A 24,946-nucleotide genomic window follows, 5' to 3' on the forward strand; every position below is an offset into this window, starting at 1 on the left:
ACTATTATGCCTTGTTGGTTACAACAGAAGTTTGGGATTGAAGAAAGGGTTTGAGGTGAGTGTGGTTTCTATTGGGGCCATTGGGTTGTGGCTAACTGGGCCTTCCAGGGCTAGATGCGACTGTTGCCCGCACAGCTCCTGCTTCGAGGAGGGAACCTGAGGTAGTGTGCCATGCTGCCAATTTTCCTGAGATCATGACGAAATTTGGGGTGCCCTGCAGTTATGGGCAAAGTGTCCAACTTGGTCACAGTTGTAGCATGGGGTAGATCTGGAGAAAGAGAGGTGGGTATTCTCCTTTTCTGGGGTCAAGTGAGGTGTATGGTGATGAGGTCTATTTGGGGCTTCTTCATGTGTTTCTGCCTCTTCCTTCATTCTTCCAAATTGCAGGGGAGTTAAAAGACTGGACCGCACTTAGACAGACTGACTTTCCAGACGGCTGTTGTGTCGTCAAGTTGCTCTCCTGTACAGCAATTAATTTGCAGAGGACCCAAGCCTCATTACAGGAGGCTTCAGAGAGGCTGAATCCCACACATGCATCCCTCCCCCTTTCTGAGGCTTGGGAGACAAGGGTGTAGACCCTGTTCTTCCGTTGTTCATTGGTAAGACAGGTGCAGGTCATGTCCCTGATAACATGGACAAATTGAACCAAGAGTCCCCAGTCAAAGCTGGTGGGGTGTTGCCCTTGTTGTTGGCACTTGTGCACAGACTCTATACAGTCTGCCTTATCCTGCCCTACAATGGTAGGGACTGCCTTCGTCATGTCATCAAGGGTCCCAGGGAGGGCTGAATGGACCACAGGACTAAGGCACATGGTGATTAATTTGGCTTGCTTCCCACCATGTTCAGTCCATGTATGACAGACACTCAGTAGATTTCATTTAAAAATTATGAGTCTGAGGTGGAATCAAAAAGTGTCACTTTTTTGGCAATGTCCGTCTGGCTGGTTAACTGGAATAGGTATGATATATGTAGTGCGATCATCAGCTGTGTGATGCTGGGTGACCACAGGACTCATGGGCTGTAGTGCTGGCTGTAGGTTGGGGTGGAGATCTAGGTATTGGTCGAGGTTGGGTCCTGGAGGCACAGCCACCTGGGAAGGGTGGCAGGGGTTCCCCATCCATGGGGCAGAGGTGGATTGGGTGTGGGTGGGTAAGTGCAGAGCCCCTTGCTATCTTCATGGGAAAGTAGAACCCCAAAGGCACATATTATTCCATTCTGGGCAGAGAGCTGTTTCTCCAGGGACTGTATTGGTTCTTGGCACTTCGAATGCTCCACGTTAGGATCTGGTGAAAATTGCTGTGTGTTGCAGGCATAGAGGATCCGTACAGCTGCTTGGAGCTCACTACACTGTTGTTTCAGACTTCGATATACAATAAGGCTGCCTCCCAGTCCTCAACAGCTCTCCTCTCGGTAGCATAGGATCTTTCGAGTTGTGACTGAAACTGTCCCATATAAGTTTTCCAGCAACTTTCTGTCTTGTTACTTTTTTAAGAGCTCTAGCCTTGCATTGTCTTCTGTCATAGTTTGTAGCTTTCTTTAGAGCAACCGGATCTCAACTGCCTTACTCTGGGAGTCTGGAAGCTGCAAGCAGCAGCAATTGCTGGGGCAAGCTTTGCAGCTTTCTTTCTCAGTTCTTTCTGGGCTTCTTGCCAGTGAATCTTCGCCCTGAGACCAGTCTAACTTACTGCAAAATGCTGCTCATTTCGACCACTTTTTAAAACAGGTACTGGCTCAGGGTGTCCTGCTATGTTTGGGGTTGGGATTCCTTCATCATTTTGACAGGTTTATCTAATCCTTTAACCTAATCCATTTAAAAGGAAGGTTAGTATCTCATCTAGTCACTTGTCTCATGCTTTGCCTGTTACAGTTTAAGGTATCTGATTTAGGGTTCTGTTGTGGTCAGTGCCTGCATCATTCAAATTACATCCTGGCCTTCATGTGGGCAGCTGTCCTCAACAACTAGTTCAGGCTGAACGTGCAAGATACCAGGCAAGATTGGCAGTTCAGGTCCAGAGAACATGTCTGTTGGTAATGAAAACAACAAATGCTGGAGATCACAGTGGGTCAGCCAGCATTTATGGAGAGATCAAGCTAATGTTTTGAGTTTAGTGATTCTTCTTCAGAGCTAAAGTGAAGCTTGCTGGGTACAGCATTTATGCTATAATTTTGGGGGGGGGGGGGAAGTGTGGTGGAGTGTAGAGTGCTGGGGGAGAAATGATTTTGATAGTTCAGACTAAGTGATCAGAATGTAAGATTAGCAGAATAATGGTATGTCTAACTGCCAGACTGGAAAAGAACAGACAGTCCCACTGGTACAACCTTCTAGACTTAATATTGAGTTCAACACCTTCAAATTGTAAACCAACTCCCATTCCTTCCCTTTCTTTTAACTTTACTTGTTATATTCTCATGTAATAGATGTCCTCTCTCCCCACCCTGGTGGGACTGCCTGTCCTTTCAAATCTGGCAGTTAGACACACCAAGATTCTGCCATTCTCACATTCCAATCACTTAATCTGAGCTATCAACATGCTTTCTCTACCAGCGCTTTACAACCACAACCCCCTGCCCACTGTTGCATAAATGCTCTTCCGTCCACACTTCACGTCAGCTCTGAAGAGTCATCTAGACTCGAAACATTAGCTTGCTCTCGCTTCATGGATACTGTCGGACCACTATGATCTCCAGCATTTGTTGTTTTCAAAAGAGATTCTAGCATTTGCAGTAATTTACTCCTGCCTACTGGTATTGGTTCTTCAAAAAGAATTTTAATTTCAAGAGGTTTCTTAAAGTTCCATAAATAAACAAAATTTGTGGAAATTTGCAGTGGTGATTAACATGATCTGAGACATAGCTGGTTTTATAGATGGCATGCTTATGTATTGTGATCTTTTTAAAACTCTAATGTTCTGAGGACCCGTGTTTGAATCTCACCATAGCAGATGGTGGAATTTGAATTCAAAAATCTGGAATTAAGAGTCTCATGACGACCATGAAACCATTGTCAATTGTCGAAAAAACTTATTTGGGTCATTCATGTGCTTTAGGGAAAGAAAGTGCCGTCCTTACATGGTCTAAGCTACATGTGACTCCAGACCCACTGCAATGTGATTGAATCTTAACTGCCCTTTGGGATGGGCAAGAAATGCTGGCCGAGCTAGTGATGCCCTCATCCCATGAATGGATAAAAAAAACAATGACAGTTACAGACAGCAGCACAATCTCCAGGTGTGATTATATGGAGTATACATTGTTTCCAGTGAGGTGTCATTATATGTAACCTTTTTTCTTGCGCTCCTATTTGGCTCAGAAACTCTTAAGTCCAAGTTCATACATCCAGCTAGTTGTGTACCTGCCAAATGCGTTAACAACATACTTCATTAAATTGGAAAGTTACCTCATTTTAGCAGCAGAGGCAGAGCCAAAAATAAAATAATTTCCATAATCCAGTTATCTTTTTTTAAATTGTTGGGTGGAGGATTTCTCCAGAGATTAGCAGCAACATAAGTTCTTTCTTGGAGTGTCACTCCTCCCATGATGGAAAAATTTCAGGTGTCATGCCATGTGTTATTTCTGAACATCCTTTGTTAAATTGGGGATTGGAAAAAATAAAACTAATTTGTCGCCGCCAGCAATGGGACTAAACTGGAAGGCATCAGGGATTAGAGGATTCAGAGCTATAGTTTTATGGAAATGATGGCAGGAAAGGTTACCCTCCTCCCTCCGGACCAACCTCAGGGAACCTCTCTCCCACTACAACTCTCTTGTAATGACCTATCCCCTCCCTACCTCCTCACCTATACTCTCCTCTCTACCTATCTTCTTTTCTCTCCATCTTCGGTCCGCCTCCCCCTCTCTCCCTATTTATTCCAGAACCCTCATCCCACCCCCCTCTCTGATGAAGGGTCTGGGACCGAAACGTCAGCTTTTGTGCTCCTGAGATGCTGCTTGGCCTGCTGTGTTCATCCAGCTCCACACTTTGCTATCAGGAAAATATCCAGACTAGTTTGCAATTTGGCAAAGCCCACTGCAACCAGAACACCCTCACCCCAACCCAAAACATCTCCACCACTCCCCGCTCCCCCACCTCCACCGCTACCAGCCCCATCTCACCAAGGGCAGGACTACTGGAGGCCAAGGGGACCAGGAACCGGTGGGCTGCTGGGCAGGCACATATCTTTGTACTGCCAGCTGGCTTTTTAGTTTTCCGGCGTCATCTCATCCTTGAGCATTTGCAGGAAGATTGGATAAGGCAGAGTAGAATTTTTGAACTGGAAGAACGTGGAGCCAGCCTATCAGTGTGACTTTGACTCCCAGCCCCAACCTCATAACACCCACCAGCTAATGTGCTATAGCTCTGCCAAAGTGCACTTAGTTGAGGACACTCCCTCCATATTGTTAATTTGGCAGCTGTGCCTGCTTTTGTTTCGGAAGTGACTCTGGAAATTTCCTGACTTGAGATGCCTGCCTTTGCCATTACAAGTACATTATTGGTAACGGAGAAATAGTCATGAATTGGCATAATATAGTAATACCGGACAAGATATCATTTAGATATTTTTTACAAGTGAAATGTAACTTTGTCACCTAACAAAATGGAAGTTACATAATAAGACTGATGTGTGCTAAGGCTAACTTTTAAAGAACGAAAACCTGTGCAATGTTGATTTTATTGTAAATATACATCATGCTAAATCATTACATTCCATGGAGAATTGATTTAACTGGTAACTTACCTTTCTCGGTTAAAAACAATAAATTCCTTCCGGACTGTGTCTAAATGTTGCTGAAGGTGTCCATTCTTCCAACGGTCATACCAGTAGATGATGAAAGAGACATTGAAAATAGAAAAGAGAAATACAGTAAGTTGTTATACTACGTAACATTTCTCTCAGAATGTTAAATGCCATGGGCAAAATCAGGATCAGTTAAAAATGGCTGGTTTGCAGAATATAATTTGTAGTCTTCTGATTATGCAGTCTCCTAACTCACATTCAAAGTACACTCCAACTCCTTTATCCTGGGATGATTTTTAGTAATTATATGAGTTGAACTAGTAAAGTATTCTCACCTTTAGAGTGCTACCCCCAAACCAATCATTTTATTTTTAATACATCTCGTCATGTGCTATGTGACACTATAATATCATCCACTATTCAAGCCCCCCAGGCACTCTGTTTTCCTCTAACTCTAGTCTCCTCTCTCTTGCACTCCTTTCAACCCACAGTATGCAATCAGGTGCCTTGGCACTAGGTTCTGAAATTCCCTGCTTAAACCTCTTTGTCCATTTTTCTCCCCTCCTTTGAGACTCTCTTTAAAACTAACCTCTTTAGCTACACTTCTAGCTATCTGCCCTGACGTCTCTGTCTTTGGTTTGGTATCAATTTTGTCTATGTCAAATATTCCAAAGGTGTTAAAGGTATAGAAATACAAGTTGTTGACCATTAATTTAATATAATAGCAATGTTTGATATCATCAGTATAGAGAAAATACTAAAAATATATAAATAACACTTTTCATCTTCCTCCCAATTTTCCTATTCTATAATTTATTTTACATATGTGGTTAATTATTTTTGCCTACCCAGTCTGTCCCACTTATTTTTAGAATGGAAATTGTGTCACTTAGAATTGCATTCAAAAACTTTCAGCAGATCAAGAAATGAATGAGTGAAGTTTGAAGTCATTGCAGTCTCCAAGTCAGATTAAATTTACATATTTCTTCAAGTCAAAATGGCTGCCTCCAGGAAATGAAAAGTGTAGAAAAAAATGACCATAGACTGTGTGGTCACCAAAAGAAAAAAATAGATCAAGTCAGTGATACTAGAATGGCCAATAGCATTAAGAGGTGTGCCAATCAATTCACACAGCAAGTTAATAGATCAATATTGTGATGGCATTTAACCTAACTAATATAGGAAAATGAGTAATATCTTTAAAATGTCTGAAGGAATCAAGAAATCTTGGACCATGGAACAGTACCAGCAGGAAAGAAGTTAAAATACAGATGCTGCAGACTAGATACAAAGGGGAACTAAAGGCAGAGGCGAGCAGCATACATAGGTAGAGACAAGAAAAAAGGATACAGAGACAGAAAAAAGGAGCAGAATTCATGCAAGGTGAAGCCTGCTAAACTCTTTTTGAAAAGTTGGCTGTTTGACAGCAACTAGAAAACTAGAATTTTAGAAACTCTTGGAGAAGTAATGTGCAAGTGAGTTTAAATAAACTGAACTGCAAAAGTTGTGTGAATAGCTTAGATACTGGCAGATATCTATTGGCAGAACTTAGATACAGGCAGCATGGTGGCTCAGTGGTTAGCACTGCTGCCTCACAGCACCAGGGACCCGGACTTGATTCCACTATCGGGCGACCGTTTGTGTAGAGTTTGTACACTCTCCCCGTGTCTGTATGGGTTTCCTCCGGGTGCTCCAGTTTCCTCCCACAGTCCAAAGATGTGCAGGCCAGCTGGATTGGTCATGGTAAATTGCACATAGTATTCAGGGATGTATAGATTAGGAGGGTTTATAGGGGGATGGGTCTGGGTGGGATACTCTGAGAGTCGGTGTGGATTTGTTGGGCTGAAGGGCCTGTTTCCACACTGTTGGGATGCTATGATCTATGATCTATGATATACCAAAGAACAAAGAAAATTACAGCACAGGAACATGCCTTTTGGCCTTCCAACCTGCAGTGACACGCTGCCCATCACAACTAAATCCCCTTACCTTTCTGGGGACCATATCCCTCTATTCCCTTCCTATTTACGTATTTGTCAAGACGCCCTTTAAGCATCATTGTTGTATCAGTTTCCACTACCTCCTCTGGCGGCAAGTTTCAGGCACCCACCACTCTCTGTGTAAAAAAAAACTTGCCTCGTACATCGCCTTTAAACTTTGCCCCTCGTACCTTAAACCTGTGTCCCCTAGTAACTGACTCTTCCATGTTGAGAAAAAGCTTCTGACTGTCCATTCTGTCCCTGTCCTTCAAAATGTTGTAGACCTTTATCAGGTCACCCCTCCACCTCTGTTGTTCCAGTAAGAACAACCTAATTTTCTCCAACCTCTCTCATAGCTAATGCCTTCCATAGCAGACAAAATCCTAATAAATCTTTTCTGTGCCTTCTACAAAGCCACCATATCCTCCTGGCAGTGTGGTGACCAGAATTGAACACAATGTTCCAAATGTGGCCTAACTAAGGTTCTATAAAACTGCAACATTACCTGCCAATTTTTAAACTCATTGCCCCAGCCGATGAAGGCAAGCATGCCATATGCCTTGCTGACTACCTTCTCCACCTGCATTGCCAATTTTAGTGACTTGTGTACCTGTACACCCAGATCCCTCTGCCCATCAGCACTCTTAAGGGTTCTGCCATTTACCATATATTTTCCATCTGGATTTGATCTTCCAAAATGCATCACCTCACATAGTTCCAGATTAAGCTCCATCTGCCAACTCTCTGCCCAAGTCACCAACCAATCTATATCCTGCTGTATCCTTTGACGGTCCTCATCGCTATCTGCAATTCCACCAACCTTTATGTCATCGGCAAACTTACCAATCAGACCAGTTACATTTTCCTCCAAATCTTTTTTATATATTGCAAATAGCAACGGTCCCAACACTGATCCCTAACGAACACCACTAGTCACAGCCCCCATTCAGAAACACATCCTTCTACTGTAACCGTCTGTCTTCTATGACTGAGCCAGTTTTTAAAAATCTATTTTGCAAGCTCACCTCTGACCCCATGCGACTGTACCTTTTGTATCAGCCTGCCACGAGGGGCCTTGTCAAAGGCCTAAAGTATATACAAGAGCTGAATGAATCATAATGCCAGATTGTGAAGTGGGTATTGTTGATTGATTGATTGAAAAGGAGGTCTGGCAGTTTATGTTATATGAGGACTGACATGATCCATGTAAGAAGGGGTTCCAATGTGCGTGGCTTATCAATGTTAACTGACACTTTGGATGAAATATAGCTGCCTGCAAACATAACTAGAGAGCCAAGTCAACCATGTCAGAAAGTGAAAGACTCCATGGACTATGTGTATAGTTTCAGAATAGTTTCTTAAAAGTGCACCTTCTTCACAAATGAAGGCTACAACATTATAGAATTTATATAAATGTTTTGGATGAAAGGACAAAAGGTAGGGTTGCTAAATTTTCTAATGGCACAAAAATGGGTATGAAAGTAAATCATGAAGCAGTCACAAGGTCACTACAAAGGAATACTGACAGGTTAAGTGGGCAAAGAGCTGGCAAATGATGTACAATATGGAAAAGTGTAAAATTTATAATTTTGACAGGAAAAAATAATTATCTAAATGGTGAATAATTACAAGGCTCTGAGAGACAGACAGATCTGGGTTTTCTAGCACATAAAACATAAAGGTTTTGTAATTAGGTACAGCAAGCAATTAGAAACGTTAATAGATGTTATCACTTATTGTGAAGGAATTGAATCCAAAAGTTGGGAGGTGATACTTCAGTTATAAAGAGCAGTGGTGAGACTACATCTGGAGCAATGTGTAGCATTGGAAGTAGTTCAGAGAAAATAATGAGACTGATACCTGGAATGGGTGCAATTCTCGTATGAGGAAAGGTTGGAAAAATCTAGGAGTTATCTGCTGGAGTTTAGAAGTGTTAGAGGTGACTTGATTGAAACAAATTATCTTGAGCATTCTTGACAGGGTGGATGTGGTAACAATGTTTCCCCTCTTGGAGAGTCCAGAACTATGTAGTCACTGGTTAAAAATTAACAGTCACTTGCAAGAAATGGAGATGAGGAAAATTGTTTTTTCACAGAGGGCCAAGAGGAATGCACTTTCTCAAAAGATGGAGGAAGCAGCATATTTGAGTATTAAGGCAGTAATTGATAGATTCTTGATAAGGAAAAGGGTAAAAAGTTACCATAGGCAGACAGAAATGTGTTGTAATGAGATCAGTTATGGTTTTATTCAATGGGGGAGGGCAGACTCAAGGGTCCAGTGGGCTATTATCTTTTTGCATTTTTTCCACAAAATGAGTCTGGTGCACTAAAGAGACTGCTGTAGTTTGACCATGACATTGGGCAGGGCTTATTTTGCCAATGGTTGACACAGTGGTGTCAATAATCTTAAAATATATTAGCTAAATAAAAAGTAAATGCATGGAAAGAAGTAGTATTTTGGGTTCTGTGATGTTGCACATTCACGTGCAATCCCTTTGCCTGTTTTATCGGTGATGTCATTAAGCTGTTTTCTTAAAGGTTAATGCTTTTGATAAAAAACAGAGCAAGATTTTCATAATAAGGCATCAGTACATCTGTTACTAACATTGGATAATGCAATTTCGACATGAATATTTGTCATTTGCTGGAAATCTTGGAAACAGATATCCCTTTTTGACAGGCATATAAAAATGCACAATTCAAGTTTTACTTCAAGCTATTGTGCTTTTTAAGAGTGGGCTGACAAAATCAGATAAACAGTTCCTTCATAGAATTCATTACCGATATCACAATATAACACAACAATAATTCACAAAAAAGGCTACAATACCAGAACAAAAAGCCTGTCATTTAATTGTGCACAAGCAATTTGTTGTACTTGTGTAGCGCTATTAAGAATATTAAATCATCAGATTTACAGCTGAATGTGTGTTCTTCAGTTAGTTAATTCTCATTACATCTTGTGGACTTTATGAAGCTATACTGCAAGATATTCACGGGCAATAGCTTTCTGAGCTATATTTATGAAGTTGCTACTCATTCAATTATATAGCATTTTACAACAGATAATTTGGTCCAGATCATCTGTGGTTCAAATAAGCAACTTTCCATCTTACTTCATCAAACTGTATGACAAAATCCATCTATCCCTCTCTTGTGTATTTAACCAACTTCCCTGTTAACTCATTTATTCTATTTGCTTGGCTATTCCTTGCGGTAGTGAATTCTATCACCCTCTGAATAAAAAGATTTACCTTAATTTTCAACGAGACTTATTAGTGACTGGCTTCACTCCTCATTCAGTGTGCCCTTTGCAAATGGAAATAGCTTCTTTTCTCACGAATATTTAAATAACTGTAAAGACTTTCTGTAGACCATCTCCCAGTCTTCTCTGTATTCAACACAACTCTCAATCCCCTCAGTCATATTAATATTTTGTTAAAATTGTGAAGTCAATTGTTTCATAACGATGTGTTAATGAGTACATTAGTAATAGAAGGTACATTTTTCATCCAGCCCTCCATTTCCCCGGTTGGGGATTACCAAACTCAAATGTCTACATAATGGAGGATCTGCTGGTAAATTGCTCCAGCCAAAGGCGTTTCTAACATTATCAAAAAACTGATGTAATATTTGATATTTTAATATTTAAGGCACAATGTGACAACAATGGTGACTAATGGAACCCAATAAAGTTTAAAACGCATCACAGTATAAGAGCCTAATTTTGTGGAGTGTGACAGGACTCAATCTACCATTTGGTTACAGAAAACATCTACATCACATTCTCAAGTCTGAGCTGTAGGTAATTAACTCAATTGGAGTTAGGAGTGAACAGTTGTTTATCAGATTTGGGGGAGATATACAGTGACATTCCACTGGTATTGAAACCATTGTTCTTTTCAGTATACATCAATTACCCACACTTGAGTAACAGATCATTATTTCAGGTTTTGTAGATGATGCCAAGCTTGGAATGCAGTGAACAGAGAGGAGGACATTGACAGGCTGTGAAATAGTGCTGGTCTTTTTTTTAAAGAAAACTGGGGGCCTCAGTTTAATGACTTATCCAAAGAAAGGACCTCTGACTGCATCATATTCCCTGAAATGTATCAGAATGTCATCTGAAAGTCTAAGCTCAGGTCCCTGGACTGGGAATTGATCTCACAAGAGTGACACTTGCAAAATGTTTAACTTATTCAAATTGATAATTTACAAAATAGTGGTATGAATTGTATTCTCACTTGACTTTAAGCTTTAAAAAAAAAATCTATTGCCTTTCAAGTCACAGTAAAAACCTTTCATAGTGACTGCACTATATAGGCTCTAGGTAACAAAATGGTAAGGTATGTATTTTCAATATAAATACAGTACAGTGTGCTTTAAAATCCATGATGCAGAACATTATCAAAATTGAAAAGAGCAATTAATTGGAACTGGCCATGAAAGGAAAAGCTTCAATTAAATAGAGCCTTTCATGACCATTGGATATCTCAAAGCATATTACAGTCATTGATTATATAAGATGATGAGATGTAAAGGACAGCTATTATATAAGAACTTCACATTTCCTAACAGTTGGAACAATGAGCAAAACACTAATGCCTTGGGAAGGAAGCTAGCCTAAACTCTGAAGACTGATGACCATTTTTGCTAGTCAGTTTTGTCACATGTTTGTACATCTCTATCATTATTATTTGTAATTTTCTCTCCTCAAGCCATTAATTTATTTTTGGTGGTTACAGTTTGGCAGGTACTGACAACTCTGTACAGAATGGCAGGATAGACCTAATGCCTGATGGGGCTGTCTCCCAGTAAGATGGCCACAGCATGGTGTGGGGTCTTCTTTGGTAGCTTCCAGGTATTCCAGCAGCCTGGTGCAGAGATCTTGTCCTTGTTTCAAAGGCGGCTTCGTAGTCTTCCAATGGCCTAGCATAGAGGTCTAGTCCCAGCATTGCGGTCTCACTTCTGCATGGCAGGGCAGTCTCAGCTCAGCATTGCAATCTCGACCTGGCCTTGCATGGCAGTTTGGGCCCAGTTTTCCAGTGTACCCTGAGCCGTTAATGGAACTGTGATGAACTTTCACTTTTTTTTTCCTTTTTATTTTTGAAGTCTGACATTAATTTAGATGCTGTAGTATGGAGACTTATAAAACTGTAAAATACACGTGACAATAATTTGCTACTCTATTCTATTCTACATATGAACACTTGTCCATTAATCATGAGCTTTAACATAAACCCATAGTGCTCCTGATCTAAGTGACCACATTTGTAAAGTTACCTGGTGGTTGACAATCAAAACTATAATTCCCCACTTCCTTCTTCAAGTCTCGGATCAAACATCTCTTTTAGCTCTCCGCAAACATCAAAATTTGACAAACATTTAGTGAGCAGAAAAATATGCAAGATCCATCTATATAAATCAGGTTTGATGGCCTCAGTAATTCTTCCCAAATGCTAAGCTGCAAAACAAAAACTCTCATGCAGTCAATTATGACGTTTACTTGGTTTGGCATCCCATGAAATAGTCTGTCACAAATTCACAGCAATAAGTGGGTCTTGAGTTCAATAAGTCCTGAACTATATGACTATCAGAAAACAGAAAAAGACTTGGGCTTAGTACCTCTTTAAAAACAGATCAGATGCCAGGATTTGATAGGACAGTGAGAAAAACCCCAATAAAGGAATTGTTAAATTGTACTCAGTCTCTTGCTATCATTTGAGGTTAAAAGCCATCAACGATATGTCGCTTTACTGCTTTAAAGTCCTGAAAATCCATCATAAATAAGTCATTGTATTCTAAATTTAGTAAGCATATATCTCCAGATGTCTTTGGAACAAGCCTCTGGCAGTTTAGCAGCACCTTTCTGCCAACAATAATACAAATTAATTTCCGATGTGGATAAATAGGAAACAGAAGTGTTGCTGCGAAACATTGGAAACAACTGGTTACCTCTTCTGGATTTAGGGTGAGATGCACTAAGGTCTCTGCTCTAATAAACCAAGGGCATAGGCCAATCCTCTGGAGATATGGATTCAAATCCCACCACAACAGTTAGTACAATTTAAATTCAATTAATAAATGTCAAAATATAAAGCTTATCCCAGTAATGGTAACCATTATTGAATGAAAGCAGAATACTGAAGATGCTGGAATTTTGAAAGAAACAATAATATTGAATGTTATTAAAAAGCCACCTCGTTCGCCTATCTTCTCTAAGGAAGGAAATCTGCCATACTTACCTGGTTGGGCCTACATGAGACTCCAAACCCACCGCTAAGCAGTTACTTCCCAACTGGTTTAGCAACCCACTCAGTTCAAAGACAATTAGGGATGGGTATCAAATACTAATCTTGCCAGGGATGCCCACATCCCATGAAAGGATAAAGAAATAAAACTCTATAATTCTTTTCTTGTCCAATTTGAAAGGTAGTTTGATTCTAAATAACACCATCTTTAAATGGCCCTAGTGTACCCAGACAAGTACTATCAGTTTGTAGCTGCCATGCACATTCCTTGAAATTTGCCCTAGACATGGCAAACAAGGGTGGCCTGCTTTGTGAATAGGGGCATGGTGTCCCTGGAGTACAAGGTGGTACAGAGTAGGAATGTCCTTTCCCTTTGGGAAGCTGGAGGAGGCCACACCACGAGCCTGTGTCAGACTGGGCTGAGGTTCCTACCTGGGTCATTGTAATCTCAGCTATCTGGAAGAATGCCACCACTTTAGGAAGAAAATCAATGATCTTCTCCACTCTGCCAGTGAAAGTGCCACCATCTTCTCTCCGATACCTTACACTCACACTCTCTGTCTGCCAGTGTGCCCACATTCCAACAAAGCTTATGCCCATAACACTCTCTACTGCCTGCAACATCAACCTGCCTCCTTTGCTTGCTATCAACTACCCCAAGTCCCACCCATTACTAGCCCTGTATGCCTTCTGTGCTCCCTATTCATTCATTGCCCACCCTCCCTTCACCAACAGCAGTTCTGTCTCCCTTAATACCTGTATCTCTCAGTTTCCAGGAGGAAAACAATGCTCAGTAGGACTGTCATCCAGTTCCTTACCCATATTGAGGAACGAAACCAGACTCTGACCACCCGGTGCAGTTGACTAATGGTGTCCAAGCACTTGGATTGGTAATGGATTTGCCTTTGACTTACTGGCTGGGAAACCCCTAACTGAAGGCTTGACTTGACTGAACTGTTGACAACTATGACAAGTTTCCTGATTTCATGACTGTGAAATGGCAAGGCAGGGATGTTATGAACAACCAAGTAGGCTCAAAGTGTGTGAGTGCTAAATGAGCACTTGAAGAGCCCTGAGGTGTAGTCTGTTCCTGTCCATGAGTTTGGTGTGTCCCCAACTCAAAATGTCCTTCTGGTAGCATTACAGTGATCACTGTTAGCATGCCCTGAGGTGCAGCAATGAAGTATACCAAAAAGTGGATCAGAAAATGCCATAAGGGCTTTTTTCTTATTCACTCATGGAATGTTAGCATTGCTGGCTGGCCAGCTTTTATTACTCGTTCTTAGATGCCTTTGAACTAAGTGGTTTGTTAGGTCATGTCAGACAGCAGTTGATAGTCAATCACATTGCTGCAGTCCTGGATTCACATGTATCATGAAATAGAATTATAGAATCCTCACAATGCGGAAAGAGGCCTTCTGGCATATTGAGTCTGCACTGACCCTCCAAAAAGCATCTCACCCAGACTCAGCCTCCTACCCCATTTTCGTCACCTTATATTTACCATGGCTAATCCACCTATCCTACATTCTCCTGGACACTATGGGCAATTTAGCATGGCCAATCTACCTTAACACAATTTTTGAAGTGTGGGAGGAAACTGAAGGAGCTGGCAGTAACCCATGCAGACCTGGGGAGAACGTGCAAACTCTACCTAGACAGTCACTCAAGGCTAGAATCAAGCATGGGTCCCTGGTGTTGTGAGAAAGTAGTGCTAACCACTGAACCCCATACTGCCCATGTAGGCCAGACCTGACAAGGATGGCAGATTTCCTTCTTTGAAGGACATTAATGAACCAAGATTTTTCTGACAATTGGCAATGGTTTCATGGTCATCAGGACATTGTGTGCGTATGTCCAGAGCCCATGGAGTGTGCCCCAAGATGTTGGTGCTTGGTGTCAAACATTGAGGTCCTTTGGAGCCAGCAGTGAGTAGAAGTTTAGCTCTGACGAACAGTTATCTACACTTAAACATTAGCTTTCTCTCTCTCCATGGATATTAGCTGATCTACTGTGATTTCTAGCATTTTTGTTTTCACTATTGATTCTAGTATCTCTAGTAATTTGCTCCTACTGAGCAGAAGTCAACAGCTACTGGTCCTTTTTTCCATGTTGAGAACTGTCAATATCTGCATTCAATTCTGGTCTCCCTGCTGTCAGAAGGATGTGAAATTAGGAAGGATTCAGAAGAGATTTACATGGATGTTGCCGGGGTTGGAGGGTTTGAGCTATAGGAAGAGGCTGAATAGTCCGGGGCTATTTTCCCTGGAGCTTTGGAGGCTGAGGGGTGACCTTATACACGCTTATAAAACCATGAAGGGCACAAATAGGTTGAATAGGCAAAGTCTTTTCCTGGGGTGGGGAATCCAGAGCTAGAGGTCATAGATTTAAGATGAGAGGGGAAAGATACAAAAGGGACCTAGGGGGCAACTTTTTCACACAGAGGGTGGACCATGTATGGAATGAGTTGCCGGATGAAGTGGTGGAGGCTGGTATGATTACAATATTTAAAAGGATGGGTATATTAATAGGAAGGGTTTAGAGGGATATGGGTCAAATGCCAGAAAATGGGACTGGATTAATTTAGGATATCTGGTCAGCATGGCCGCGTTGGACCGATGGGTCTGTTTCCATGCTGTTCAGCCATGTAACTCTACTCAGTTTGTTTGTGGCAGATTGTATGACAAAAAGTTACATGTTAATGAGGTGTGATTTGTTGCTAATACTGTCATTACCAAGGCATAATTACATTAATAGTAAACTCATTGCTGCCTAGTGAGAATCTTGATATTCTGAGCTTCATTATAAAATATGACGAGTTGACCCCAGTGTTCAGATAGGCCTCACTGTATCTCTGCACCAGATTTGTCATCACACCCACGCCATTCAGGGTCCAATAACGCTCTGCTTAATGTTTCAGATACTTGTTGGCTGTGCTTCCAAACCATCATATCAAACGTTTCTCTCAGCATCTGGTACTGAATCACTTTCTGCTATGATAACCCCTGTCCACCTCCATCACTGCAGATCCCATGTGAAGGCTGTATCCATTAAGTTGGTTCCACCACTTCCCCACCTGGGGAAAATCTCCCTAAAATGGTTCCTAATAGGGCCTATACATATAAAGTGGCTGCCCATCACAGTTCACCTTGCAGCTCGTCACTGGGCGATATTACAATAGAATATTGAAAAGAATATCCTTTATTGTCACATGTAATCCTGTAATGGAGTACAGCGAAAGATTTTTACAGCGTCCAGAGCTGAGACTATATTAGGGAGCTGTCGGCACTCAGCTCACCAATATTATACCAACCTCTCTCCTAGGCGGTCCGCCTTTCATTTGCACCCTCTCACTTGCCTTTAACATGTGGTCAGTAAGCAATTGTTTTTCATGACACAACAGCATTGGATACTGTATGCCCGGGGAATCATAGAACAGTAGTGACATCTCAACAAGTAAACAAAGTGTATAGCTGGATGAACACAGCAGGCCAAGCAGCATCTCAGGAGCACAAAACCTGACGTTTTGGGCCCAGACCCTTCATCAGAGAGGGGGATGTGGAAGAGGGTTGTGAAATAAATAGGGAGAGAGGGGCATGCGGACCGAAGATGGATAGAGGAGAAGATAGGTGGAGAGGAGAATATAGTTGGGGAGGTGGGGAGGGGATAGGTCAGTCCGGGGAGGACGGACAGGTCAAGGAGGTGGGATGAGGTTGGTAGGTGGGAAATGGAGGTGTGGCTTGAGGTGGGAGGAGGGGATAGGTGAGAAGAAGAACAGGTTAGGGAGGTGGAGATGAGCTGGGCTGGTTTTGGGATGCGGTGGGGGAGGGGGAGATTTTGAAGCTTGTGAAGTCCATATTGATACCATATGGCTGCAGGGTTCCCAAGCGGAATATGAGTTGTTGTTCCTGCAACCTTTGGATGGCATCATTGTGGCACTGCAGGAGGCCCATGATAGATATGTCGTCTAAGGAATGGGAGGGAGAGTTAAAATGGTTCGCGACTGGGAGATGCAGTTGTTTATTGCGAACTGAGTGGAGGTGTTCTGCAAAGCGGTGCCTAAGCCTCCACTTGGTTTCTCCAATGTAGAGGAACAAGTATCTGTTTCAACTAAATATCAAAATGATATAACCTAAGAAATGATACTCTTTAATATTGAAACATCATAGTTCAGATCCTCTGTCTAATTAACAGCAGTTGCTCTTCCTGTAATACATAGTCAATTGCACCTTGGTCCCTGTACAAGGTCTTTTAACTGCTAAGTATAATTATCAGTCTCTTTTTATTCATCACTATTCCCTGTTTGAACAAAGGCTCAATAACAAGCCTCTTCAAAATGAATGCTTAATGTGACTAGTGAGAGTAATTCAGGGAGAAACGTGTGAAATATATAGGTCAGTGTGAAAGATACAGCTTCCTGCAGTTGTAAAGGGCTTTATCCTGCTGTTGCCCAGCTTTTTACCCTTTGCCTAATGAGATTTTGGATTTTCTAATTTGATCATTACAGCTTATTTAAATCTATTTCACTGCTTGTTCCCTTTTTTATTCAGTGCAGCAAAATGTGCACAAATCATAAGTCAGTTTGCCAGGAACTCATGCAAAGTCGTTCACCTTTTCTAGGACACCTCCTGTTCTTTATCTCTTTCTCTTTTAAACACTGTTCAAGGTAGTCTTCCAACAAATTCATGGCTCTACTTTAGATCTGCACTCTTTGCTCAGAGGGTTGCCACTCAGGTTGAATGCATTAGTGAACAATTCATTACATGATCAGCTGCCAACTGTCCCACCTCCACACGCCCACCACTGGTTGCCCAACACGCCTAGCCTTGCAGTTTACCAGTTTCGCATAGCTAATTGGGAACAGAGTTTCCTTATTTCTCAAGTGAATGAATTCTGATTCTCATTCAAACAGCTCTTGTCGCTCTAGCTCCAGTGGTCAAAAATGCTCAAAGGAAATGTAAAATGTCAGTGATTTCAGTGAGAGGGGTGATGTTGAGGGTGTGTGCAGCCACACACAGGAGCTTGTTTCTGCCCTGCCATGTGAATGCAAAGGCAGTGCTATCTTTGGTCTAGGCAGCTGCTAGTCATTGTTTTGTGGTGTAGCGTTTGTGTACAAATGTGAAAGACCGAGTGAGGGAGAGTACAAGGTGAGTGAGTGAATTAAGTGGATGAATGAATGATTGGCAGAGTAAAGGTTAGCCATGTGGGTTAGTCCCTAGCTTTTAACGCCTGTTCTGAAGAAGGGTCACTGGATTCTAAACGTTAACTCTGTTTTCTGTCCACAGTTGCTGCCAGCCTGCCCAGTTTCTCCAGTGTTTGCAGTTGTGTTATATTGTACTGCATTGCATGTCACTAGTTAATCACAGATGGTCACAGCTGAGGTCTGCGAATACGATCAGATGCAAAATTATTTCTGGCTATGTTTACTGATCCTTATTCCCAGTACAAACCAGTTATTTTGCTTAGGGGGCAGACAGACACGGTTGCATTTTTGTACTAGTTTTAATTTGTATTTTCTTCTGGGAAACAAGTACAAAGTTTAAACTGCCAAAATGTGAGTGAAATCTTGGGAAAAATTTCCTGCAGAATTGTAGCAATTCAATTGCTGAAAATTACAGGGACATCCTAGAACGTGACCAGATCTGATCAGGAATCAAGGAATAATCTTTGGAACTAAGAATAGGTCCAAAGGACAAAGTTGCTCCTAATTTAGTGCAGTTTAAATTGTTCATTCTGTGTGGTCATAAGGTGGCTCGCTTAAGAAATGGCAATTTTTCATACTGATGTAGTGGGGCATGTGTGGCTGAAGTAGGGATTGAAAGACCCTGGCTTTATTTTGCTGCAGCAGGGCACCTTGCATTACATGTGGTTAGTTACACGTCCTGTTGCATCTTTCCATTCAAAATTCCTTTCGCCAGTGAATTATTGGAACTGCAGGTAATGAAGTTATGTGATGTACAGTAACAGAGAAAGTAAGTTTGGATTAAGAGGGAAAATGGGTGAGAATGGCAAAATAAGGAAAAGAACAAAATGGTTTCATTGTTAAAATCAATAAGTTTACTGCAGACACGAATGACAGTCAGCAGTTTAAATTGTTCCCTCTCTGGCTCAAAGAGATTAAGTGCATTAACTATTATTGGCTCAATAAAATGGCATTTATGACAATGATTAAGAACACCAATCTTGCGTGGCAAGTTTAATTGGCAATGATTGTGCAAATCCAAATAAAAGAAAGGTGAGGCACGAGCATCTATTTGCATGAAACAAACAGCTTAGCAGCCATAAATCAACCAGTACATTCTGGAGATTTAAACAAATTTGTGAGGATTCGCAACTCGTAAACCTGTTAGCTGATTTGTGCCTTAATAGTGGGGTGCAACATCGGCAGTTCATTATCGTACCAGGGGATTTGGCCCGTTGTTGGGGTAAACCTTCTTTCTGAATTTAACTACATCATACTCAAGCAAGTATATTACCCAGCAAATATTAGCCTGACTGGATTTTATGGAGGACATTCTTGTTTTTAATTCATTCACAGGGTGAGGGCATTGCTAGTGAGGCCAGCACTTACTGCCTATCCTTAATTACCCAGTGTGTAGTTAACAATCAACTACAACAACAATGACAAAAACAAAGTTGCTGGAAAAGCTCAGCAGGTCTGGCAGCATCTGTGAAGGAAAAAACTGAGCTAACGTTTCGGGTCCAGTGGCACTGGACATCTCTTCCAGGCATGCCCAACTTGAAGAAGCTCTGTTCCTCTCTCCAACGGAATTTCCGTTCCAATCTGTATTCCTGCCCACTGACATTAATTTCACTGTCACTCCTGGTGTTTGACCAAGTACTTGCTAAAATGCGTTTCCACAGCTGTATCACATTCCTCAGCGACTCTCTCCAGCTCAGACTCACTCCACGTAGATTCCAACTGAAGTTTCATCCATCATGTTTTGAATCCTCCCAGGATCACAGTTATCTCCGGGATGTTTTCAACATTCCATGGACTGCTGCTCTTGCCGCATCCTGAAATCTACACTCAGTGCCATGTGGCGCCACATGCATGCTCTCAACCTTTCTCTCCAACAGCATCGCAACACATTGGCGCAGGGTTACACGAAGGGTCACTGGACCTGAAATAATAACTGTTTTTTCCTTCACAGATGCTGCCAGACCTGCTGAGCTTTTCCAGCAACTTTGTTTCAGTTCCTGATTTACAGTGTCCGCAGTTCTTTCAGTTTTTAAATAGTTAACTATATGGCTGTTTGTCTGGATAAAATATAGTCCAGGCTGGGCAGTTTTCTTCCTTAGTGAATCAGTTGAGTTTTTCCGACAATTGACAATGGATTCATGGTCATTGTTAGAATCTTTTCTTTAGAGTAGAATTTGAATTCAATATCTGTTGAGGCAGTAATAACACTCCCCTACATTCAATCTTTTAGGAATGGGATGAAATCCATCCTCTGAACATCACCCTATTCTCAACAGAACATTTCACTTTTTAAATAATAATTCTCTTGGGCTGTTTTCTGTCAGCACTTTTTCTTTGTTGCTCAATGTTTAAGTATTTGAAACATGTTGAATCAAGTCTCAGCAAAACCTTTAATCTCTCAGAGTATAGACACACAGAAAATAGATGCAGGACTAAGCCATTGAGCTCTTTGGACCTGCACCACCATTCAATATGATCGTGCAATCTCGGTATCCCATTGCCACCGTCTCCCCATATCCTTTTGATCCCTTCAGCTGCAAGGGCCACGTCCAGGTCCCTCTTAAATATATCTCATGAATTGGCCTCAACAACTCCCTGAGAGAGAGAATTCCACAGGTTCACAACTCTGAGTGAAGAAATTCTTCCTCATGTTAGTTCTGAATGGCTTACCCATTATTCTGTGACACCTAGTTCTGGACTTCACCTGCATCAGGAATATGCTTTCTGCTAGACTGCCCACTTCCATCAGGATTTCACATGTTTCTACACAAATCCCCCTATTCTTCTAAATTCCAGCAGATACAAGCCCAGTTGATCCAATCTTTCCTCATACGTCAGTCTTGCCATCCCTGGAATCAGCCTGGTGAATCTTCGCTGCACTCCCTCAATTGCAAGAATGTCCTTCCTTAGACTAGGAGACCAAAACTGCGCACAGTACTCAAGATGTGGCCTCACCAAAGCCCTGTATAACTGCAGCAAGACATCCTTACTCTGATACTCAAATCCTCTCACTATGAAGGCCAGCATGCCATTGGCTTTCCTCAGTGCCTGCTGCACTTGCATACCAACCTTCAGCAACTATGCCACCATGACACCCAGGTCTCATTGCACCTTTTACTAAACTGCCACCATTCAGAAAATAATCTGCCTTCTTGTTTTTGCGACCAAAGTGGATAACCTCACATTTGTCCACATTATATTGTATTTGACAAGTACTTGCCCACTCAGCCAGTCTGTCCAAGTCACTCTGTAGCCTCTTGGCATCCTCCTCAGAGCATACACTGCCATCTAGTTTAGTGTCATTTGCAATTGAGATTTTGCATTCAATTCCTGTGTGCAAATCATTCACGTATATTGTGAACAGCTGAGAGCCCAGCACTGAATCCTGAGGCACCTCACTCATCACTGCCTGCCACTCTGAAAAGGACTCATTTATTCCCAACTCTTTCTTCCAGTCTACCAACCAGTTCTCTATCCACATCAAATCCTCTGATACCATGAGCTTTAATTTTTCTTACGAATCTCATGTGGAACCTTGTGAAAAGTCCTTTGAAAGTCCAAATACATAACACCTACCGATTTGCCTTTACTCATTCTCCACATCCTCAAAAAATTCCAGGAGATTTGTCAAGCATGATTTCCCTGGACATCATTAGCGAAGCAATTTTACTTGTTGCCTATCACCAGTTACTCCAGAGAAGATTAGGTTTCTTCCTGAATCACTGCAGCCCATACACTGAAGATACTCCTGCCATACTACACAGTTACCTAGCAAGTTCCAAGACTTTGACTGAATGGGCTTGGGAGAAGTATTTAAGTTGGAGCTGTGTGTTCTTGTGGGAGAACTTGGAAGTGATGCACCCATGGTCATTACCCTTCAAAGCAGACAAAGTTCCCCAAGTAATCTCCAAGTTCAAGGGTGTCCAACCATTTATTTTCTTTAGCAGTTTATTATGGAGCCTTGAACATTTGAAATAAAATTTAAGTCTTGTGCTAATTAGGTTCTGACTATCTCAATTTTGCATCTGTTATCATTTTTCTATTTAAATTTGTGTGCCCCAATGAATAAAAAGAAAAGTTTGCATTAATAGAATGCCATTTATTATCTCAGGCCTTCCCAAAACACTTTACACCCAATGAAGTACTTCTTAAAGTGTGTGACTCTGGTAGTACAGAAACCATGACTACCATGTTGCGCATGGCAAGATTCCAAAAGCAACAATGTGATGATGAGCAGATAATCTGTTTTTAAGGTTGCAGTAGAGGGGCGAAAATTGGTCAGGATACTAGGTAGAACTCTCCTGCTCCCCTTCGTTATAATATTATGGAAATATTTACATCCACCTAAGAGGCACACAGCACCTCGATTTAATCTCTTATCCCCATGAACGCACCTTTGACATTAAGAAATATAACTGTCAGAAAGAGATAAGTCAACATACACCAGATTATTTTCCAATTAGTGAGATGAGGCAAGTGATTTGCCCCAAGGATCTGTGCTGGATTGTACATTGCTTTTTATTTGTATGGATGTTGGTACAAATGGAACAATATCAAAGCACAAATAAGTTTTCATTTAACTGTGTTATCATGCTTCAACACAGCAGACTAATAAGCCAGACCACAACATCATTTCAAAAAGTACTGGAGAATAATTTGAAGTTATAAAATAAACAGATTCAGGAAAAGGGAGAGAAATAGGACTAAATAGTTTTAATCAAGTAGCTAGTGCTGAATAGCCTGCATGGTTTAATCTTCCAAATCATTGGTCACTAAATTCAATGTACATCTGCCTCTACTTCTACCACATTTAACACAACACCATCACCAAATTATCTTCCTGGCCTGCACTCCCTTTCAACATTCAAAGAGACTATTCCCTTTGTGACACCCTGGCTCACTCCCCAGTCACCTAATGCCATGAGTTCCCACGCCTTTATATGCAATCCCCATACCCACCCAACTTATTTGGCGTTCAGGGGCCCCAAATACTCCTTCTAGGTCTACTTCTTTCAATTTAGTTTATCACTTTCACGATTCATAATGTAGTCTCGTCCATACTCCAAGAGAGACTTGGTGTCTCCTGTACACTCTAATTCGATCTGCAAGCATGATCTTGACCTTCGTTTTAATTCTCTATGTTGCTTCCACACTGACCTTTTGTCCTTGGCCTTCTGAATTGTTACATTGAAGTTCAACACAATAGCAGGTACAGTATCTCAAATTCAATTCTAGCCTGCTGGTCTCAACATTGAGATCAACAAATTCAGATCATAACCTTGGATTGTTTCTTAATATTTGAGCTGCTTCTGACGATTTTACATTTCCCACTTACACCTCCTTTAAGTCGCATCTTGGTTTCTTTATTGGTTCCATTACATTCTCTTTCATCCTTCCCTTTTGTTATTTAATCTCTTTGTATGTTATCCTGCCATGGACATTCCCTTTTGTTTTACTCCCTCACCCCCTCACTCTCTCTCATTTCTGTAGTTATTTAAAATCTATTACAGCTTGCTAAACTTCATCATCAACCTGAAAGTTGGACTCTTGTCTCTGGAGATTTTGCCTGACCCGAACAGTATTTCCCAATCTTTTCTAGCTTTATTTCAGATTTTCAAAGCAGCAGAGGGCTTTGTTTTTGTATTATCTGGTCACAAGGCGAGGCAGCCAACAGCAGACTAACATGATTCTCACCAGAGTGCTCCAGAACTCCTGCTGAGTGGTCCAGGCAGCAGAGGTTTTAACTGTAGCACATTAATGGTCTGTTCTATTATATCATATGTCACAGTGTAGCATGTATCGGAGTCATGAGCCATGTTATCGGTGCATAGTATTTATCTCCCAATAGCAAGCTACTGTGGCGATTCAAATGCAGTTTGCCAAACAGATCACCATAGCATGAGGACACCGTCTTCTGGGTGATTATGTGCATGAGTTGGGCAAGAAACTTTAATTTATTGCTTTGTATGAATCTAATTTACTTTGTAGCTGGCATTAAACTGAAATCTACAGCTTAAACTTTGCATTTGCCTGCCTTAAGCAGGGTTTAGCAAGTTAAAAGTGTAAGAACAGTTTACGTAAGAAATAGCTGAAATTGGATCCTCATCAAAATGAATCAGCTAAGACCAATGTTTTAGGAGCATATAAAAATTTAGGAGTAATTGAGTACTTGTGTGTTACTTACAGGGAAGAAAGGAAAGAAGGATCACAGTGTGGAGCTGAAGGAACACAGCAGGTCAGGCAGCATCAGAGGGGGAAAGCTGAGGTTTCGGGTCGGGACCCTTCTTCAGAAATGGGGGAGGTGGAAGGGTGCTCTGAAATAAATAGAGAGGAGGGGTCTGGTTGGAGAAGGTAGGTGGGATGGTGATAGGTGAGTGCAGGTAGGCAGTGGCAGGGACTGGTCAGTGAGGCAGGAGGAGCGGATAGGTGGGAGAAAAGATGGATAGGTTGTGTCAGGTGAGGATGAGAGGGAGGGTTGGTCATGGGATCAGGGCAGGGGTGGAGAGATTTTGAAACTAGTGAAGTCCACATTGAGACCATTGGGTTGTCAACTCCCAAGGCAGAATATGAGGTGCTGCATCTCCAGTTTCTGGGTGGCATCATTGTAACACTGGAGGAGACCCAGGATGGACATGTTGTCTGGGGAGGCAGGAGGGGGAGGGCTTCTTATTTCAAAGACCACAGCTTCCCCTCTTCAGTAGTCAAAAATGCTCTCAACCTCATCTCTTGCGTTTCCCGCACCTCTGCCCTCACATTCCCTCCCTGCAACAAGAGTGAA

General features: G+C 41.7%; 1 protein-coding gene across 2 annotated transcripts in view; it reads right to left on the minus strand.

Annotated features, from left to right (window-relative positions):
• LOC125458523 (serine/threonine-protein kinase 32A-like) overlaps window positions 1-24,946 on the minus strand; it is a 286,051-nt gene that overhangs the window by 13,075 nt on the left and 248,030 nt on the right. For both annotated transcript variants that reach the window (XM_048543865.1, XM_048543864.1), the window contains one exon: window positions 4,737-4,801. In XM_048543865.1, the coding sequence (XP_048399822.1) occupies window positions 4,737-4,801 (65 nt within the window). The remainder of the gene's footprint in view (window positions 1-4,736; window positions 4,802-24,946) is intronic.

Source organism: Stegostoma tigrinum, chromosome 13 (assembly GCF_030684315.1).
Source record: "Stegostoma tigrinum isolate sSteTig4 chromosome 13, sSteTig4.hap1, whole genome shotgun sequence".
Taxonomy (NCBI): domain Eukaryota; kingdom Metazoa; phylum Chordata; class Chondrichthyes; order Orectolobiformes; family Stegostomatidae; genus Stegostoma; species Stegostoma tigrinum.